At 43.7% G+C, this 21,149-nt stretch overlaps 1 protein-coding gene across 8 annotated transcripts in view; it reads right to left on the minus strand.

The window, feature by feature from the left end:
• The window catches only part of EPB41L4B (erythrocyte membrane protein band 4.1 like 4B), a 138,541-nt gene that overhangs the window by 41,010 nt on the left and 76,382 nt on the right, over positions 1–21,149 (minus strand). For all 8 annotated transcript variants that reach the window (XM_061426435.1, XM_061426436.1, XM_061426437.1 and 5 more), the window contains exon 16: positions 1,117–1,331. In XM_061426435.1, coding sequence (XP_061282419.1) covers positions 1,117–1,331 — 215 coding nt within the window. The remainder of the gene's footprint in view (positions 1–1,116; positions 1,332–21,149) is intronic.

Here is a 21,149-nt window from a genome sequence, read left to right on the forward strand (position 1 = left end):
ACTCCAGTAATCCGGCCTGGATAGTGAGGATAGGATCAATTTTTCAATACCAAAGTGAACGATGAGTTACCATTTCTAGCTCAGCCAACCCAGAATTGCTATTCACAGTCTACAAGTGAAGGCTCAATGGCTCATCCTTTTCACCAGCCACAGACTCATGAAATATCAGACCTGTAAGGTTCCCTTGGCCATCATCTCAATACCCTCCAGCCCATTCCATAGTTGAGAAAACCCTGGATCCAAGAGGGGATTGGCTTAACCATGAGAACTAGAATCCAAGCCTCTTGATTCTCACCTCTATCTTGGCACTTGTTCAAACCACATGTGATAAAGAACAAGTTCTCCCCCCACCTCCTGTCACACACAAATTCTTTGGTAAAATATAATAAAAAGGATTTTCTAGAAAAAGAAAAGAACAGGCACACAAAATCCAAGCCCACATTTTTAATTAGTTTTAACAGATACAAAATCACCCTGTCATATTGCTAGAAACATTTCTTTTTTTCCCTTTTTTTAAAAGATTTTTTTGATGTGGACCATTTTTAAAGTCTGTATTGTATTTGTTACAATATTGCTTCTGTTTTGTTTTGGTGTTTTGGTTCCGAGGCATGTGGGATTTCAGTTCTTTGATTGGGATCGAACCCACACCCCCTGCATTGGAAGGCAAAGTCTTAACCACTGAAACTCCAAGGAGGTCCCTAAAAACTTTTCTAATTTGTTTATTCTCCATTTCTGTGACTACTTTGGCAGTGTGCACTAGATCTACTTCACAGCTTGCTTTCAGAAGGCAAGAATGAGACAGAATGTGAGACTCAGTCACCTCACTCCCCTCTCTCTCTGTTCCACCGCTTGAGCCAGTGCTGGAGCAGAGAAACAGCGTGGAATGAGGCAGAGGCATCTGCTCCCTCATAACAAAAGCAGAGTTGGCGGGTAAACCATAATCTCTAAATCACCTCTGCCTAATGCACAAGACTCTTGTCTGCCCTCACCCAGACCTGGTAACCCAGCGCAGATATTACCACCATTCCAAGCTGCACCAATGTCTTGAGCATCTTGGAAAGTCACCCACGCCCTGCAGAACCGCTCCCCCACCTTGCCCCCTATGCCCCAACTTACTTGTAAGGGATTTGCTGCTGGAGTTTGGGGACCTGGAAAGCCCCTCCTTGTTCTCCAGGGTCAGCGAGAGGCCATAGTTCGTGTGGTGCTGGTGCTGGTGGTGGTGATGGTGGTGCCTTCCCGAAGCCTTGGCGGTGAATGGAGTGCCCCCGTTCTCCTCGAGGCCGAAAGGCAGCCGGTCCGAGCTGCTGAGCCCTGGGGAAGGGAGCGGGTAGCTGTGGAGGGTGTCAAAGTCAGGATTTAGAAAAGCAGAGAGTCTTGATACCCTTGTTTGTTCTTTAAATGATGTTCTCCAAGCATTGACAACCAAGAGAAATAGGTGTAACAAACAGTTCCGCAGAGTTATCGCAGAACAGGACGCGACGGCAACAACAGCAACTCAAAGGAAAAGCAGAACGTGGAAATTTGTATTTATCAGAGATGATAACCCTTAAAAAATTCTTAAGTTTGAAATAAATCTCAATTAAAAAAAAATACATCATCTAAATGGGAAGCATAAATCAAAGGCAATCATCAAATTAAAAAATAATTCATTAAACACCCTACCATAATAAGATCATGATACAAACTAGAAGCCTTGGAGTCACTTTCTCCTCCTCTCCATCAACCCCACCATGAAGAAAGCACCTGTTAAATGTTACTGCTACCTCTAATTCCAATTGCTCCACTTGGTGTTATTGCCATAAGGCTCTTGAAACAGATTCTCAAAGCTCTCCCAGCCTCTACTTCTTCTTTAGCCCATCTCTACAGAGCAGCAGTCAGAGAGCTGTTCTGCTTATGGTCTAGAGTGTGGCACTCCACCCTCCGGGAGCTTGAATACCTCTCTGCTGCTAGTGATTCTTAAGATGAAATCTGATGAGAGCTATGGATCTTCTCTGCAGAAAAAGACACCCAGACACAACATTTCACACTCAATTTCAGGCTCTCTTTCACCCCTCCATGGACCAAGGCTCAGAGCTTGGTTTGCAAGAAAAAATCCAAATTCCTTTATGTATCACTCATGCCTGCCCCCCGCTCCCCAACCAGTGATCTCATCCCATTCTCTTTGCAGCTCATCTTTGGCTATATTCTTCTCTATAGCCCCAAGTTCTTCCTGTCCTGGGGCCTTTCACCTCTTTCTGTTCCCTGGAGTTGTCCCTCATCACCAAATTCAGCTAAAGCACCCCTTCCTCCAGGAAGACTTCCAGCCTTTAAGACCCAGATCAAAGGTCTCCTCACACCCCTAAGCAGAGCCAATCCCTTTTTCTGCTCATTCCCAGAGACCAGATTTTTGCTGCTTATTCCTTCACTCTGTCTTCAGGGAGCTCACACCCCAGGGTAGGAAACTGTCATTTAATCAGTTACAGTCACACTGGAATGAGCCGTGAAGGGAGTGTACAGGGGAAGGCAACCAGTTTCCTGGGGCTGGTAAAGGTGTTGGGCAAGGAATCATTAGGGAAGGGAGTCCACTGGGGGATATAGTCAAGTTTTGATGGACTTTCTTAAAATCTTTTTTTTTTTTTTTTAACAGGAAACTATATTTCTTGTGTTTGCATGAGATTGATAACTCCCCTCAGGGTGGACCTATCAGAGCTCTCCCTCTTTCCAGGGACTTGCTCTGGAACATGATCCAATCAGGGACAATCAGATTTTCCAGGAGGTTTAACACATGGAAACAGAAAGGGTCTTTCTTCCTTTTTAAGAGTCAAATAAGGCTTTACTGTGACTTTTGTGGGCCCTAAGCCCTTTGGCCTTCATCTCGTCTCTAGAAAAAAAATTAAAAATTACATTTTATGACTGCATTTATATTATAAAACAAATATATTAATATCAGATATTAAACCATTTTCTTCAACCAAAAATTCATTTTTTTCTTCTGACTTTAAAAGAAATGAAATCATTTCTGTGGGCCCCTAAAAGCATTGTGAGCCCAAGGCCCTGCACCTACTGTGCCTCATAGATAAGTCAGGTTTGGCTATGAGGATGATATAAGTTGAGGCTACTTATAATTATATTCCCTGGACACAAAGAAGTATCTGTGGGAAGTGGTCAATGCACAGAGGGACACGAGATGAACAGAGGTTAAAGCTAGATGAAAAGGGGGTGGGGGGAACCCTTACTGGTAGCATTTGAATCCCTGGTTCCAGCCATGCCTGAAGCTGGTCTACCACTGAACTTCTCAGTTATAAGTCCTATTTATTTATGTTTGATGTAGTTAGATTTCTCCCATTTATAACCCATGTGCTCTAAATCAGTGATGGTGTGTTGTTTTCTTATTGTTTTTTGCTTATTTGTTTTGTGGAATGTCTTCTTAATGCCAAGGTGGAAATGGCTATTAGAATCCTAAGGAACAGTATGAGCAAAGGAATGACATTTGAAAAAGCGGAATGGCTAGAGCGGGAATGAGAAGTGGAAAAGGTTTAAGCAAAGGTGTGACGTGATTAGAGTTCCATTTTAGAAAGTTCACGTGGAGGGCTGTGTGGAGGACAGACACCCTAGAGACTATGATGGGCTAGATGAACTCGGTGGATGGAAGAGGGGGGCCCCTCTGGGCTATATCTGAAGAAGTGCAGGTGGGGTGTGCAGGCTAGGCGCGCGGGGCACAGAGGGAGGAGGTTCAGAGGAGGACTCTGCTGGAGATACAGGATGCTTTTCAGAAGAAACAGCACTTTTTTTTTTTTTTGGTACTTTTTTTTCTGCACTTTTTTGCCCCTATGTTGTTCCATGGGCTAGGTCTCTGGTTCCACCCTGGCTGCCTCCTAGAGATTTTGCTCAGGACAGTTCAACAGGGAAATAAATGTGTGTGTATCTAAGAATGTGTGGGTGTGTCTTTTCTGGGGTCACAGTCAGCCTCACCTCTCCAACCTGAAGCACAACCAAGGCTATTCACCCTCCTCATGGAGGTAGCAGTGGCAGCAGAAAAAAGGGCACTGAGTTGTCACTGAAATTTCTAGCGTCTCGTCTTAGTTCTGCCCAACCTTGTGCAGGAATCTTGGCCAGCTGCCCTGGGCCACAGTTTCCTTCTCTGTGACATGAAAGGGGTCAGGTGATTTCTGGATGCATTTCCAGGCCAGAAAATCAGCCTTTACTCTCGCCCCCAACTCATTTACCCAGTACTTGCTCTGCCCCAGGCACTGGGTTACATAGTTTACACTGACCGTCCCATTTTATACATGTAGAGGCCCTGCTTAGTTCACAATGGGTGCTCCATAAATATTTGATAAAAGGAAGGAAGGGAAGGCAGGAGGGAGAGAAGGAAAGAAGCAGGGAGAGGGGGAGGAAGGATGAATGCAGTGGTGGAGCTGGGATGTGACAACAGGGTGTGAAGTGCAGAGCTCGTGGGCATTATTTTCCTGTGTCTCCAGGACGGTGAAAATAATATCTGTCTTAAGGAGGCACAGAGACTGGGAGCTCAGAACAGACAAAATGCCCTTTGGCTTGGAAGGCTTCACAACTTGAGGCTCACCTTCCACCCACCCTGTTAGTAGCACACTGCTGCCCACCTATTAAGGTCCGAATGGTCGAGGCAGCAAAAACAAACCAGAGAAACACTTAAAGCCAGAGAGACAGGCTGGGGGCACTGGCAGGACTTGAGAAGGGGAGAACACAGAGACGCGGAGGGGTCAGAAAACTGTGAATGTTTTAGCCTGGGGACCAGGAAAATGGCATGCTATTAACAGGAGAAAGGAGTTTGGGAGCGAGGACTACTTGGAGAAGAGAAACCATGATTTCATTTCAAATCGGTCACACTGAATGTGAGAATGAATCCCCAAGGAACAAGGTGCCCTACAGCAGAGATCTGGAGTACATTCAGGGCTGGAGGTTTGAGTAAGTTCTGAGTAAGAATTTCTGAGGAATGGTAAATAGATAAATAGATATCTCCCATGCTCACTCCAACCGACTCTCACTCTCCGCTTGGAATGTATGATGAAAAAGGACACTGAAGCTGCGCCCCGCTCAGGAGGAGGGAGTGCTGTGATTGATTAGTGATGTCTGCCATGGACTGGAAACAAGGCAGTAATATCATGTATCTTCTTGTCTTCCCAAGTTAAAAGCGTGTGTGTGTGTGTGTTTTATTTCTAAGAAACCCAGAGTGAAAAGTTAAACAGGGAAATCAATATATGTGCAGGGAGTGATAACGCGTATTTAATGTGACTTTCACTTTACAACAACTGCTGGGGAAGGCTGAGAAAGAGACAAATGGGAAGAGAAATAGATGAGGGTCAGAGAAGCAGCATGGGTCTCTCAGGGTCAGAGTTTCTAGAAGAGCAAAGATTCCTAAGCAGGAGTGGAATGAGTTGGGTGCTTTCTCAGCTCATTCACACTGAGGACCGCCCAGGAGACCCTAACTGATGGCACTGCGTGGGGTTGTGGGTCCTTTAAGGAAACCACTGCTGCTGGCCTCATGGACTGTTCCCTGCAGAACTCCAGGGGGTGATGGTCACATAAGCTATGATGTAATGGCACCCACTGCACCTGCCCTGTCCACAGAACCTCAATGGAGGCCATGCCCACCTAGCAGCACTCAGCAGCTCATGAGCCTCAGGGCCCAGAGGCTGAGATCCAAGACATGAGGCCAGCTCCATGCTCACTGTCAACAGAGACTGAGGTTCACCAGGTTTCTGGCATTCTGGAAAGGAGGTCACAAGTCCTGGTTTTCAGAGGGTGATGGAAGAGGTGCACGCTTGCATGAGCTGGCAGTTGAGAAGGATCTGGTGTGAGAGAAGAGGGCTTCTATGTGCCTAGCACACGCTAGGCGCTCTAATGGTTAACTTTGACAGTTACCCTGCAAGGAAGCTGGTGTGGCCCCCTTTTACACTGGGACTTAATGAAGGGAAGTAACGTGCCCTGTTAGTAGATGTGAGTGAGAAGTTGTGTGGACATGCGTGCTAACTCACTTCAGCCATGTCTGACTCTGTGCGACCCTATGGACTGTGGCCTGCCAGGCTCCTCTGTCCATGAGATTCTTCAGGCAAGAACACTGGAGTGGATTGCCATGCCCTCCTCCAGGGATCTTACCACTCCTGGGGATCAAAACCTGGTCTCCCGCATCTCCTGCATTGCAGGCGGACTCTACCACAGTGCCACCGGGGAAGCCCCTAACTGGATCTAATCTCTTCTCTTCCCTTCTCTGTGGAGAAGCCCCCTACTCTCATTTTGCTTCCAACTGTAGAGAAAACAGCATTCCTCAGGGGGCAGCCTGTGTCATATGGGATGTTCTTGACTGTATCAGCAGTGGACACAGCTCTGCAGATGCATGGTGGAGGGACCTTTATGGCCCTGCCTGATCCTGCCAGAGCTTCCCCACTCCCTGACTCTGGGATCCCAGCAGACCAAACAGATGGTACTCAATCAAAACGCATTGCATGCTGAAAAATGGGATAATTTTTCAGAGATTTATAAGTATAATATTGTAACATTATAATAATTATTATATTATTGTACCATTATTACACTAATTATTATAATAATTATAGTATTTAGTAAAATAATGGTATAAATGTTCAAAATAATCCTCCAGAATCCATTGCCAGAATTATGACCTGTGCAGGGCAAGGATTGGGGGAGGGTCTTGAGCTGAAACTTACAGGGCTTTCTCTCAGAAATAAGGCTGCGAATTTTCAAGTGCTCAGAGGAACCAATCACACACTCTATAGCTCAGTCAAGTTCTGGGTGATGTGGGCTTTTGCAAGCAGCTCTGAGGATCTAATCTTAGACGAAAAGCATAGAATTGTAGAAACAGAACCGCTCAGATATCATCCAGGTGTGCTGCACTGTGCTTAGTCGCTCAGTCGTGTCTGACTCTTTGAGACTCCATGGACTGCAGCCCACCAGGCTCCTCTGTCCATGGGGATTCTCCAGGCAAGAATACTGGAGTGGGTCACCATGCCCTCCTCCAGGGGATCTTCCCAAACCAGGGATCGAACCCAGGTCTCCAGCATTGCAGGCAGATTCTTTACCAACTGAGCCACCAGGGAAGCCCAGTTAGGTGGTTTAAGATGCTGGATGAATAGCGAAAGCACCAGAGGAAACCCCTTACACGGCTGCTAGGAATGCCAAATGACACGACTGCTTTGAAAACTAGCCTGGAAGATTCTCAGAGAGGTTAAACATTGAGTTACCATCTGACCCAGCAATTCCATTCCTAGTTACGTACCCAAGAAATGAAAATATGTCCGTACAAAGACTTGTACATAAACATTCATAGCAACACTATTCATAATAGCCAAAAGGTAGAAACAACCCAACTGTCTATCAACAGATGAACAGATAAATACCATGTGATATATCTATATAATAGAATATGATTCAGTCATAAAATGGAATGAAATATCAATCCATGCTATGATATCTATGAACCTTGAAAATATTATGCTAAGTAACAGAAGCCAAACCCCAAAGGCCACATACTACATAATTGTTTATATGAAATGTCCAGAATAGGCAAATCCATACAGATAGAAAGTAGACTAGGACTGGGGAGGATGGGCATGTGGTCTCTTTTAGGAGAAATGAAAATGTTCTAAAATTAAATTGTAGTGACTGTACTGCTTTGTGAAAATGCTAAAACCACTGAATTGTACCATTTTTAAATTGGTGAATTGCATAGTATGTAATTTATATCTTAATAAAGCTGATTAAAAACATCAACCAAGGGATATTTTTTTAAAAATCAATGTACAGTCCTTACCCTGGCTAATTACATCATCTATCTCTAAATCCAATGTGCAGCCAGGGATAACAAACAATGCCCGAGTCCAATCTCCTCATTTCACATATGGGGAAATGGGGGCCTACTGGGGGGAGGGGGAGGTGACCAGGTCACACAGTGGGTAACTGGCTGAGCTTGGGACACCATCCAGGACTCCGACCTCTCCGCTAGCCAAGCATCCCAAGTGCTGCCCATCTGCTGCATCTTTCCATCTGCCTCGGCTTCTATTTAAGGCACCAAACGCACTCATCGGGAAAATCCCAAGACCTCCTCCGAACCTCACTGCCTGAGACATCTCCGTGCACACATCTTGTCTTCTCAATGATACGGCAGGAACAGAGATTGTCATCTCACATGTTTTCATGTCCTTTAGTGATGTTGAGAAAACTAGTTCTACATTTCAGGAAAAAAAAAAAAAAAGAGACCTCTCCCTCACAATAGCTACCTAAATCCTTTAAACTGGCTCCTTCCCAGGCTGGGTTGGGCACCTCTCCCCAGCTTATTCTTATCTTACCCTTCCTGACTCCTCTTAGAGCCATTCTCTGCTCTCCCCTGCCTGGCTCTGTTTCCAAGGAAATGCATTTTCCAGTTTCCCTGCCCTCTGGTTTCTATGTAGGTTTGACCAATGGGAAGCACCGACAGAAACTGGAAGGTGGGAAAAGGAAATAAGCCAAGGTATTTCTCCCTCATTTCTCTCTACCTCTGAGGATGTTTTCAGCAGTAACACTCAGCCCCCTGGGGCTTCAGCTTGCACTAGACTGGCTTCCTGTGGCCCCAGCTCCTAGGCTTTGGAACACTGCCATCTCTCTTTGTCCCTTTGTCTCCCCAGCTCTAGGAGTAATAAACAGGTTCTACTATTGTTCATTTCTGAGTTGCCTCACTGGTCACTTAAGCCACTTAGTTCTTCATCCCTGTGTAATCAACTCCCTGTATTAAATTCCCTCTGTAAGAAAAGCCTAGAGTGATTTCAGTTGTCCTGATTGCCCATGACTGATACACAATATCTTGTTCAGTTGCTCAGTCCTGTCTGACTCTTTGTGACCCCGTGGACTGCAACACACCAGGCTCCCCAGACCATACTCAAGGGAGGTCCCTTCCTTGAGTCTCTGTTTAATGGGCATAAAAGCAATGCCTGTTACTAGGTTATCAAGAGTGCCTAGTGAGGTGATGCCATTGGTCATTGAATTCAATGTGGAAACTGCCCTGTGCTTTGCAGATGGTTTCCAAAGACTGGTTTAACTTTGTTTCCCTCTAGTGGTTGCCACGGGCATTACAGTATAGCCGACTAAGATTTCAAGAGGCAATCACTTTACAGGGGATTTGTCATTGTTCAGTCAACTGCTCAGTAGTATCTGACTCTTTGTGACCCCATGGACTGCAGCACGCCAGGCTTCCCTGTCCTTCACCATCTCCTGGAGCTTGCTCAAACTCATGTCCATTGAGTTGGTGATGCCATCCAACCATCTCATCTTCTGTCATCCCCTTCTCCTGTCTTCAATCTTTTCCAGCATTAGGGTCTTTTCTAGTGAGTTGGCTCTTGGCATCAGGTGGCCAAAGTAGGGGAGCTTAAGATTCAGCATCAGTTCTTCTTATGAATATTCAGGACTGATTTTCTTTAGGATTGACTGTTTGGATCTCCTTGCAGTCCAAGAACTCTCAAAAATCTTCTCCAACATCACAGTTCAAAAGCAACAGTTCTTCAGTGCTCAGACTTCTTTATGGTCCAACTCTCACATCCATACATAACCACTGGAAAAACCATAGCTATGACTATACAGACCGTTGTTGGCAAACTAACGTCTCTGCTTTTTAATATTCTGTCTAGGTTTGTCATAGCTTTTCTTCCAAGGAGCAAGTGTCTTTTAATTTCATGACTGCAGTCACCATCTGCAGTAATTTTGGAGCCCGAGAAAATAAAAAATCTGTAACTGTTTCCGTTGTTTTCCCCTTTATTTGCCATGAAGTGACGGGACTGGATGGCATGATCTTAGGTTTTTGAATGCTCAGTTTTAAGCCAGTTTTTTTCACTCTCCTCTTTCACCTTCAAGAGGCTCTTTAGTTTCTCTTCACTTCTGCCGTAAGGCAGATAAGACACAATATCTATCCGTGTCTATTTCTGGATTCTTCATATTTTTATTGATCTATTTGTGTATTGCTAAACCAGCGCCAGACTGTCTTTTTAAAATACATTTTTATAGTTTTATTTATTTTTGGTTGTGCTGGGTCTTTGTTGCTGTGTGGGCTTTACTCTAACTGTGGTGAGTAGGGGCCACTCTTCATTGCAGTGCATGGATTCTCTTTGCAGGGGCCTCACTTGTTGCGGAGCACAGGCTCTATAGTTGTGGCACAGGGGCTAAGTTGCTCCATGGCATGTGGGATCTTCCCAGACCAGGGATCGAACTCGATTCTCTTGCACTGGCAGACAGATTCTTTACCACTGAGGCAACGGGGAGGCCCAGCAAACTGTCTTAATTCCTTTTGTTTTAATATTTGAGTCTTAAATATCTGATGGGACAAGTCCTGTTTCCTTTCTCCCATCGTTTTTCTTTTTGTCTCGGCTATCCTCATGCATTCACTCTTCCAGATTACAATTCAAGTTACTACCAAAAAAAAAAAAAAATCCCACTGGGATTATGATTTGAAGCATTAAATATAATTGATTTGGGAGAATGAATTCACGAGGTATTTCTTAGCATTTATTCAGATCCTCTTAAATGTTCTTCAGTCAGAATTTAAACTTTTTCTGTAACAGTATGGAACATATCTTACTAACTTTATTCCTAGCCATATATCAGTTCTGTCACAGTTGGAAATGGGATCTCATTATTACATTTCTTCTTTTTTTTTTTGCTACTAGATATATAAAACTACTAACTTTAGGCTATTTCTGCCTCTGGTCGCTTTGCTGGACTCATTAATTGGAATTCACTTGTATTTTAGGGATAATCACATGACTTTTGTTTTTGCCTTTCCAGTATTTATTCTTTATTTATTTTTAATTGGAGGATAATTATTTTCCAATACTGTGTTGGTTTCTGCCATACACTAACATGAGTCAGCCACAGGTATACATATATCCCTGCCCTATGAACCTCCCTCCCACCTCCCATTTCCCACCACATCCCACCCCAGCATTTATCTTTATTTTGCTTTCCTGGCGTATTGCATTGGTAAGGCCTCCTGAATGATACTGAATATTAGCAGCCATCTTTGTCTTATTTCTAAAATCGGTAGATTATCTCATGTTTCAATATTAAATGTTGATTTGTGACAAATTGTAAACTAGGTTAGAGACAGTCCTTCTACTCGTAGCCTACTAAGAATCTTGAAAGATTAGTATGACTTATCTGAGCGAATCCACTCTGTTCCTAAGTGAACACTACTTTAAAGAGCTTTAAAAAAAATCTGTTCTCAAACTCGCTTTGATTTTACCATCAAACTTATCACTCCAGGTTTTAGAATTTAGTTTTCAAGAATCTGTATGACATTTCCCTGTCTATTCTTCTGGCCTTTCCCCAAGACCCTACAGTTTTTCAAAGAGTACTGGTAGGTTCAGCAATGACATATTCAAATTTTCTTCAAGGCCTTTTTTTTTTTTTTCCCTGAACCTGAAGACTTTAACTGTAAAGCTTTAACTTTAAAAAAGACTTTAACTGTAAAGTATTTCCTGACTACTCTGTCTTATCTTCAACTTCAATTTCATCCTCTTGGTTCTTTTTACCTTCTGTAGTTAGTATACTGACTAGCTTCCTTGTCAAAAGAGAAAAGCAAAGCAGAAGTTGAGCAGCTCTTCTTCTGTCCTGTTAATTCCATATACCATCCTCAAGATGGCTCTGCTATTAAATAGTTCATCTTTTTGCTCCAACCAAAGCGTGCATCTATAGAGGTCCTTTTAAAAAAGGTCTCATCCCTTGTTTTTATATGTTCTACCTTCTTCTCCTACCTTTGCCACCTGATGCGAAGAACTGACTCACTGGAAAAGACCCTGGTGCTGGGAAAGATTGAAGGGAGGAGGATAAAGGGACGACAGAGGATGAGATGGTTGTATGGCATCACCAACTCAATGGACATGAGTTTGAGAAAACTCTGGGAATTGGTGATACACAGGGAGGCCTGGCATGCTGCAGTTCATGGGGTCTCAAAGAGTCGGACATGACTGAGCTGAACTGACTTTCTTCTCTTTAATACACTGTTTTAAACTGTGGGTTCTGAATGCCTTCCTCTTTCAGATTACCTGATATTTTCAGTTTTTACATTTTCAGAATGTAAAAATATTCCCTCTTAGATCTACCCTCTGTTTGATATTTTTGAAATCTAATCTTCTACAGATTAGAATACATGGGGGATTACACCCTGAATTCCACTCATTTCATATTATTGATTCTAAGACACCAGGATCATTTTCTTCCAAGGGTCTTGTCACCCACACATTCCAACTCAGTCTTCCTCGCTGACCCAGCATTAACAACGCAACACCAGCAGTGTTTCTTCTACCTTCCAAACAACCAAATCATCAGCCAGAAAGGCCAAGGCCTCAACGGATGCTCCGCTTGCAACTGAATGCCAGTGTCTGGATGGCCAAGAAGTTCCCCAAGGTGATAGGCCAGCATGCAGTCTCCTGGGAGAGCACAATGACATTCTCCATCCAAGGCCCTCTGGTGCCTCCTCTGGGCTGCTCAGTTCACCCTTAGGTGCTGCCTGTACTCAGCTGCTCTTTTACCTACGCTGGCTCATGTCTTGACCTCATAGCAGGGTTCCCAGAGGCAAGAACAGCTTCTCGGTAGTCTACACAGCAGCACATCAGTTCTCTAAACACCTTCCAGAGGAGCCTGCTTGGGTCAAACTGGCACCTGTTTTACTTTTAGCCTAAGTGGGGGCAACTCCATGTTCCTAATCAGAACTAAAGCATTAGGGTGAAGTGAAAGTTGCTCAGTCGTGTCCGACTCTTTGCAACGCCATGGACTATACAGTCCATGGAATTCTCCAGGCCAGAATACTGGAGTGGGTAGTCTTTCCCTTCTCCGGGGAATCTTCCCAACCCAGGGATTGAACCCAGGTCTCCCGCATTGTAGGTGGATTCCTTACCAGCTGAACCACAAGGGAAGCCCAAGCATTGGGGAGATGCTGACAAATATCTCAGTAGAACATCCCAATTAATAGGCTTCAGAAGGTTGCAAGTAGGTTAAACCATTTGTTCTCTTGGTTGTTGGAGCAAGTGAACAGGACTGGGGGAGCCTAGAGACTCAAGCAGCCTAGGGACTCAAGCAGCCTAGGGACTCAAGCAGCCTTGTCTGCTTACTCCAGTGTGTTCTGTGTGCTGTGTTTAGTCACTCCGTTGTATCTGACTCTTTGTGACCCCATGGACTATAGCCTGCCAGGCTCCTCTGTCGATGGGGATTCTCCAGGCAAGAATACTGGAGTGGGTTGCTATGCCCTCCCTTCTCCAGGGGATTTTCCCAACCCAGGGATCCAACTCAGGTCTCTGCATCGCAGGGGGATTCTTTACCATCTAAGTCACCAGGGAAGCCCAAGAACACTGGAGTGGGTAGTCTATCTTTTCTCCAGGGGATCTTCCTGTCCCAGGAATCGAACCAGGGTCTCCTGCATTGCAGGCGGATTCTTTACCAGCTGAGCTAGCAGGGAAGCCACCACCCCCCGCCCCACCCAGTGTGCTATACAACAACACAGTTTCTATGGGTGCCAAGGACAAGAAAAGGCTGGGAAGCATCATTTCTGGTCCATAATTCAGTCCATTAGCCTGGAATCGTGGCCTTTGATTGGGACTCTCTTAGCAGAATCCACTCAAGTACCATGACATCACAGCAGATGGTGTCAGCCAGAATCCTGCCTCCTGACTGTGCATTAATCATGCTCTCTAAATACCCCTGGGGGAGAGGCAGGGAAGCACTCACCTTCTGAATGCCCTGCACTGTGCCATCTATTAATTTACTTAATCTTTCAACATTTGAATAAGGAACAATTATTATTATCCTTATTTTACAGATTAGGAAACAGGACCGGAGAGACTAATTAACTCTCCCAAAGAGACACAGCTAGTAAATGGCAGAGCTGGGATCTGAACCCAGACGATGACTGTAGAGCCCTGTGCGCTCCTCAGCGCTAGGAGACTGTGGATCCCTGGGGATGATGAAAGCTGCAGTACTGTGACGTTAAAAGGATGCTAATTGGCACTTAGCTTTGGCTGTGCTGCCCTTTAGCTGTGGCCTTAGGTAACTCATTTCACCTCTCTGAGCCCCAGATGCTGCATTTTTGGACAAAGATTTATTAAGCATTTATATGTTAGGAACTCAGTTTAATGAAATAATTTGATCTCTGCCACGTCTGGCTGAGATAGGAGAAGGTGCATTTACCCATCACGGTTTCCAGGACATCTGTCACTTATTTCCATTTTAATTTAGCAGAAACTAAACAGAGTAGGCCTTACACCAACACACTGTTGCAAGTTCTTTTTGATTTAGTGCAAGCATACCACTTGGTGGTAAGAGTATAGTTGAAAACCATACCTTTCTCGTAATGGGTTTCAGAAGGAAACCGTACCTACATCTTAGAAATGTGACACATTACAAATATTAGGTATATTAATTAGGGATGATTTCCCACAGTAACTTAGTGGTTATATTTTTTTAAAAGCGACCAGAGAGAAACAATGCCACCACCTCATTTTTCTCTTGTCTGAAAAGGTCAAAATCACTTTTTTGGGTTTTTTTGCATGGTTTAATCTTTTATATGAGCTACTAATTGGCAGGAAAAAATTTTCCCCAATTTGTAAATATTTCAAGACATTTTCCAGGCAATCAACTTAGAACTGTCTAATGAGTGTTAACACAGGTGGTATCTGAATCCATAGACTGAACGCTCTTGTTTTCAATAGTTGATTAAATGCATGTGTGGTCAATTGCTCGGTTGTGTCCAACTCTTTGTGACTCCATGGACTGCAGGCCACCAGGCTCCTCTGTCCACAGGATTTCCTAGGCAAGAACAGTGGGGTGGGTTGCCATTTCCTCCACCAAGGGATCCTCCCAACTCAGGGAGTGAACCCACGTCTTCTGCACTGCAGGCTCGTTCTCTACCACTGAGCCACCAAAGAAGCCCAGTTTATTAGATGCCGGGTGCCAAAGACACCTGGTGCCAAATTCTCAAAAGCAATTCCCAGTGCCTATACAGTACCTGGCACAGGGAGGCAGCAGACCAAATATCTGTTGGATGGATGGTATAGTGCATTAAACTGGACTCTCCCTCGGTAACTTATCAAGTGTCCATTCATAACAGCTGCCTTTACTCTAGTCATGAATTCCCCAGTTGTCCCTAATGTTACATATGATCTCAGCAAAACTGCAGAGAAAAACATTACACATCTTAAGGAATGATGAGGTTTGTTTGGTGGTAACTGGGTCTCCGTCCCACGTAAGCTACAGCAGGATATGTTTCCATGTGTCAGTCTGGAGTTTTCCTTTGGTGACTCTGCTGTCCATTGGTTTCAATGAATGACTGTAAGCAAGTCAAACATCTGCCAGAAAATCCATTTTATCCTGATGTCATGCTTGCTCAGTTTTACGAAGCCTTAATCTAATTGTTTGTGTGGGAGGCTGTGAGGAAGGGCTCTATAACTTTTGTGGGGAGATCTAGGACTTTAGCAGTTCCAGATGAATTTCAGGATCTGGGTCCAAAGAATAAATATTTCATGAGTTCACTTTTGCACAGAAGCTCATGACTAAGAGCATATTCAACCTCTTTCCTGTCTGAAGAAAAAAATACTGACATAATTATTGTTGTTTTCCTCTAGAGAGTTCACTTTTAATAAATCCAACAGTGCTTTCCCTCCTTGCTTTCTTACAGATTCTCTTTTTGCCTCTCATGTCTGCATTTCAGTGCCTGCTGCTGCTGCTGCTAAGTCGCTTTAGTTGTGTCCGACTCTGTGCAACCCCACAGACGGCAGCCCACCAGGCTCCCCCGTCCCTGGATTCTCCAGGCAAGAACACTGGAGTGGGTTGCCATTTCCTTCTCCAATGCATGAAAGTGAAAAGTGAAAGGGAAGTCACTCAGTTGTGTCCGACCCTCAGCGACCCCATGGACTGCAGCCCACCAGGCTCCTCTGTCCATGGGATTTTCCAGGCAAGAGTACTGGAGTGGGGTGCCATTGCCTTCTCCGATTTCAGTGCCTACTCTTAGCCTTAAAAGAATATTCTTCTTTCTTCCCCCTTTTCTTTAGATATGTATGTATGTGCTCAGTTGTTTAGCTGTCTCCAACTCTTTGTGGCCCCAGGCTCCTCTGTCCATGGAATTTTCCAGGCAACTATACTGGAGTAGGGAGCCATTTCCTACTCCAGGGGATCTTCCCAACCTAAGAACTGAACCCGAGTCTCTTGCATCTCCTGCACTGGCAGGAGGATTCTTTACCACTACAGCCACCTGGGAAGCCCTTCTTCAGGCAGGGAACAGCATTAACAGACTTGCCCCCAGCCACTGCTTCAAATGCATCCCCAATAGCATCGCACGAGAGCCCTCAAGGAACAGTTAAGACAAATAATTGTTGCCATGAAAGCACAACTGCCAGGGTATAAATTAATGTCTAAAGAGCCCGTCCTTGAACTTATGGTTGCTGGGAGGAAGGATGGGGTTCCAGAAGGGATAGTTAAGGAGTTTGGCATGGACATGTACACACCACTATATTTAAAATGGATAACCAGCAAGGACCTGCTGTATAGCACATGCAACTGCTCAGTGTTATGTGGCAGCCTGGATGGGAGGACAGTTTGGGGAAGATTGGATTCATGTTTATGTATTAGTGCCTAGGCTGTTCACCTACCTGAAACTGTCACGATGCTATTAATTGGTTATACCTCAATACAAACTAAAGTGTTTTTTTTTTTTTTAGAACAGTCTGTTCTTTATCAGCCTCTGTAGTCTGAAAGAGCTATGGCAGATTCAGGCATGAGCTGCAAGGGTTATTTTTCTATTCAACAGACACCATCCAATATACCCAAATGAATGAAATTATTCATTCCAGAAAGAAGTTCAGGTTAGAGGAATAATCTGTTCAGGGCCGGTTTTAGACACTCTAATTGCACAAGACCTAGTGTGAGCAGGAGCTGAACTCTGGGTATGAGGTTCTGAGGGGATACAGAAGGGGATTCATTTGTTTTGGTTTTCATTTGTGCTTAAAAAAAAAATCTCAAATGGTCTTCTCTCTGTCCTTCAATTCTTGGAGGTTAACCTCTGAAGCCACATACTGGGCCAAATTTTAAGGGCTTTCAAAATTGCCTTTAATATAGTCACAGCATCCCTACCCAGCCATGAATGCAGCTGGTGGAATTGTCAGCATAGCAACACCTTTTTGCTTTTGAGGTCTCAGCTGTAGAAAGAGGATGTGTAAACCATTCACTATTCAGTAGGGGATGATGAGGGAGATTTCTGCAGGTTTCTTCTAACATGAGCCTATGGGGATGTTCCTATAATTATTCTACATCTTTTAAGTGGATTGCCTAGGCTATAGCAGTTTTGGTATTTTAAATTCTGCAGTCTTCCCCCTAGTCAAACCACTAGTGAGTCTTAGAATGTGGCTGTGATTTCAGAATGCATGGATTAGAATTTTAATTGTAATTAAATGTAAATCTGTCCTTCCCTGATCAAATGCACCAGGGAAATTCACAATGTCTGAGTAGAAAGTTCTTAACTCCCAAACAGGAAACGGAATGTGGATATCAGAAATCAATTCCTTTATCCTGGATATTTTTAGGCTGCCCCTCTTCCTTTTTCAAATCTCCGGGGCATGAGGTATCATGCTGATTGTTACTTGAACTTCTCAAAAAATGCTTTTACAGACTATCTGGTAAAGATCAACTCTTCTCAGCCTTCCCTGTCTTCACTATTAAGAAGGATAAGATGATGGGTTTTAGTTCATGCATCTGATCTTTACTAAAGAGTAGGACCCTAGATTAAGGGCTCCAGATGTTTTCACAGTAAACAAGGAACAAATGGAATTCAAAACGAGGAAAAGCTACGCAACTTAACCTCTAGAGGAATGCAACTGAAACAGAAATTCTGATTTTTAGACTAATCAGACTAATAAGACTTTAAAAGTTAGCAAAAGCTAGGAGCATGCTTCCTATGGGATCACAGAGGCCCTGACAGATTGCTATTGTGTGTGCAGAGGGGAGAGGTGTAATCAGATAGAACATCTCTGCAAGGAAATTTTATTAGGCAATATCCAAATTAAATGCGCACATTCCTTTTGGCCCAGCATCTCCACTTTAAGGAATTTATTCTTCAGATGGATTGGCTCAAGTGCACAAAGCATACAAGTTGTCATTTCAGAGATTCAAGGCAGCCTAAATGTCCATCAGTACTAATTAGCTAAATAAATATGTGCTTGTTTATACACAGAATAGCTCTAGATTGATAAGAAATGCTGACAGTAGTTGCCGCTGGGGAGAACTAAGGAATAAAATGGTGGAAAGGAAAAGTAACTCTTATGGATATTTTTGAATTTTTACCACTCTCTGTATTACTTACTAAAAAAAAGTTGAAAGGCACAGCAGTTCCCTTTATTACTAACTTTCTACTTTGTCTCCAAATAGTTAAAAGCGTCCTCTGCTTTGTGGAAGGTGAAATCCCAGGTTGGGACAGGTTGGAACTGAATGGGAACTCTGTTTCAGTTCTCTCAACTTGAGTCCAAAATGTCCCAGCAGAAAGGATTCTCCACCAATTCCTTCTCACCAATTCTTCAGACCAAGTCTTGCAGACTGGAAAGCATTGCCCACATTTCCCCTGAACAGTTACTTTCCCATATTCTCAGGCAGAAATACCATTTCTATTTCCTTTTATCCCCTCTCAAAAGATTCCCATGCTGTTTCTGCTCTTCACTTGTTAGAGTTTCAGAGCCATGTCTTTACCTATTGTGTGAACCTTCTTCCATCTGATCTTTCCTTTGGAACCAAGCACCCTTTTCTGTTGCTAAACTTAGACCACACATCTCAACCCATCAACCTAGGAGATAGACCATTCCTTGAGCTAGACTTTCAGTCTCCTTGTCCTACTTCTTATCCCATGGACGGCTAAGGCCTTAAATCTCAAACTGCTAAAAATTGCTACCAGATAGCATCGAACATACCAGCTAGCACCAAACAAAGCGTCTTCCACACACAGTGCCATTTAATTCTCGTAATGGGGAGAGACTGTTCAATTCCATTTGGGATGAGGAAAATGAGGCATAGAGAAGATCTGAAACTGGCGAAAGGACACGTGACAGGTTAGGGGGCAAAGATGAGTTCACGTTTCACCTACCCTGCGACTGCAGGACTCTTGCCCCAACAAAACCACCACTCCACATCGGATGGTGTAGTCTTTCTCTCATCAGCCTGCAACTTCCTGCCATTTTACTTCTGCAAACTTCCCCGTTACCCTACCACATGGTCCTCAGACCAGGGGTGTGCGATGCCCTCTTAAGTGGTTGGAATTCACTAGGCTCCTGCTTCAGCAGGAGGGCCCAACAAGGACCTAAGTCTTGGCTTGATAGATTCAGGGGGAGGAAGGTCATGATGAAATAAAAGCCATATAAAGAACCACTAGAATTCTCACATTCTTCTGCTTCACACTGAGCTTAAGGAAATGCAAAACTATGCCAAGAGGTCAGATGAAGCAGCTGCTTATGATGCATCCATCCATTTACTTTTGAACATTATGCCTCTTAAAAAAAAAAGTCAGCCTCTAATTAGTTAAAATTGAGACACTAAAACAAAGGCAAACAAAGCCAGATAAGAAGCTGTGCTTACCTGCCCACCTCAAACTGTCCTGCAGTGGCCATTAAAAGGATGGTTCTTAGGCCTCATCCCAACCACCTAGAGCCTCATCATCTCTATTTTTAACACACTGTCCAAGCAATTATTTGGCTTCCTAATTTTTTTTTTTTTTTTGGAGGGGGGCAGGGCTTTCTGCAGAACTGTTGAGAATTTCTTTAGTGGAGTCTTAGCTGAATGTCAATTTCACCTCTATTTCACCTTTTATATACTCTTGAGATATCTTAAAATGCAATGCCTTTCTATAAAAGGACAATATGAAGGATCTTTGTGGGGATGGAAATGTTCTGCATCTTGACTATATCAATGTCAATATCCAGGTATGATACTGTACTACAGTTTTGCAGGAGGTTACCACTGGAGGAAACTGTGTAAAGGATAAATCAGATTGATATTATTTTTTTACAACTGCATGTGAATATACAATCATCTCAAAAATAAAAATTTACTTTAAAAAGTGAAAAAGAAATGTGCCACCTTTCATGTGCAAAGAGGGGACTTTCCTTCATTTAGCGGCAATTTGCTTTTCCTCTATCTCTGCCCTCTTTATACCTTGCCTAGGAATTTGTTGCCTCTGGTAGCAAAATGCTGCAAGCAGATCATCCTAGGCCTATTTAGGGTTATTTACCTGGTACTTTGGGAAGATTCAGTCAGGCAGGGAATTGACTTACAGCCAAGTTTAGGAAATATTGATCAAAAGGGATCGATACGGCTGCTCGGGGAGCTCTTTGATGAGATCGGATCTTAAAAGACTAGTTAAAAGCTACAGAGTCAACGGCAACAAGAAGGATCTATCATTAGCTGAGTTCAGAGTAGGACCCAGGAGGCTCGAGTCACTGACCTGGAAGGATGGTGGGATATTAAGAGGCAGGAAAAACAAAGGACTCGTGCACTGTCCTTTTTCCTTTCTCTTTGTTGTTAAAGAGAACCACTTTCAGTGGAAGTGGTAGACCAAGAGATGAAACAGGCAAGCAGGTTTTGAAGGCCAAGGTAATTACCTGTCATGATTGCAAGACTTTCCATCCACACGAATTACATCAATCTGATGACACTGTCAATTCACTGTTATATCTTCTGAGAGATCACAGAAAAACAATGGATATTTACAAGGTCAGTAAGTAACTGAGTTTCAAAAACGCAAAAAGCTAATCCCTTTAGTTCATGGAATTCTGAGTACGGTTTTGCCAGCAGATAGTATTCCAAAAGAAATGACTAATTTGTGAGCTCTCAGGAAGGAAGAAGGGGATCATCTCAAATGAGTGATTCAATATGAAAATAACTCTCAATCTCTGCTCCTTTGAAAAGGGTGCTGTTGGTGCATGAATGCCTGAATGGAAGGGTGACTAGGCTGCAAGAGAAAGGGTGGGGGGATGGACAAGGTATGGAGGAGGGTTATTAGCTCACTGGTGATGGTGATGAACAAGGTTACAGACAACTGGTGTGGAGGAGGGACAGACAGACAGACACTACACTGCTGCTGGTGGGGGGTGACATCTTAGTAGTTCTGGATTTCGGTGTCGTGACTC

Source organism: Bos javanicus, chromosome 8 (genome assembly GCF_032452875.1).
Source record: "Bos javanicus breed banteng chromosome 8, ARS-OSU_banteng_1.0, whole genome shotgun sequence".
Lineage (NCBI taxonomy): Eukaryota > Metazoa > Chordata > Mammalia > Artiodactyla > Bovidae > Bos > Bos javanicus.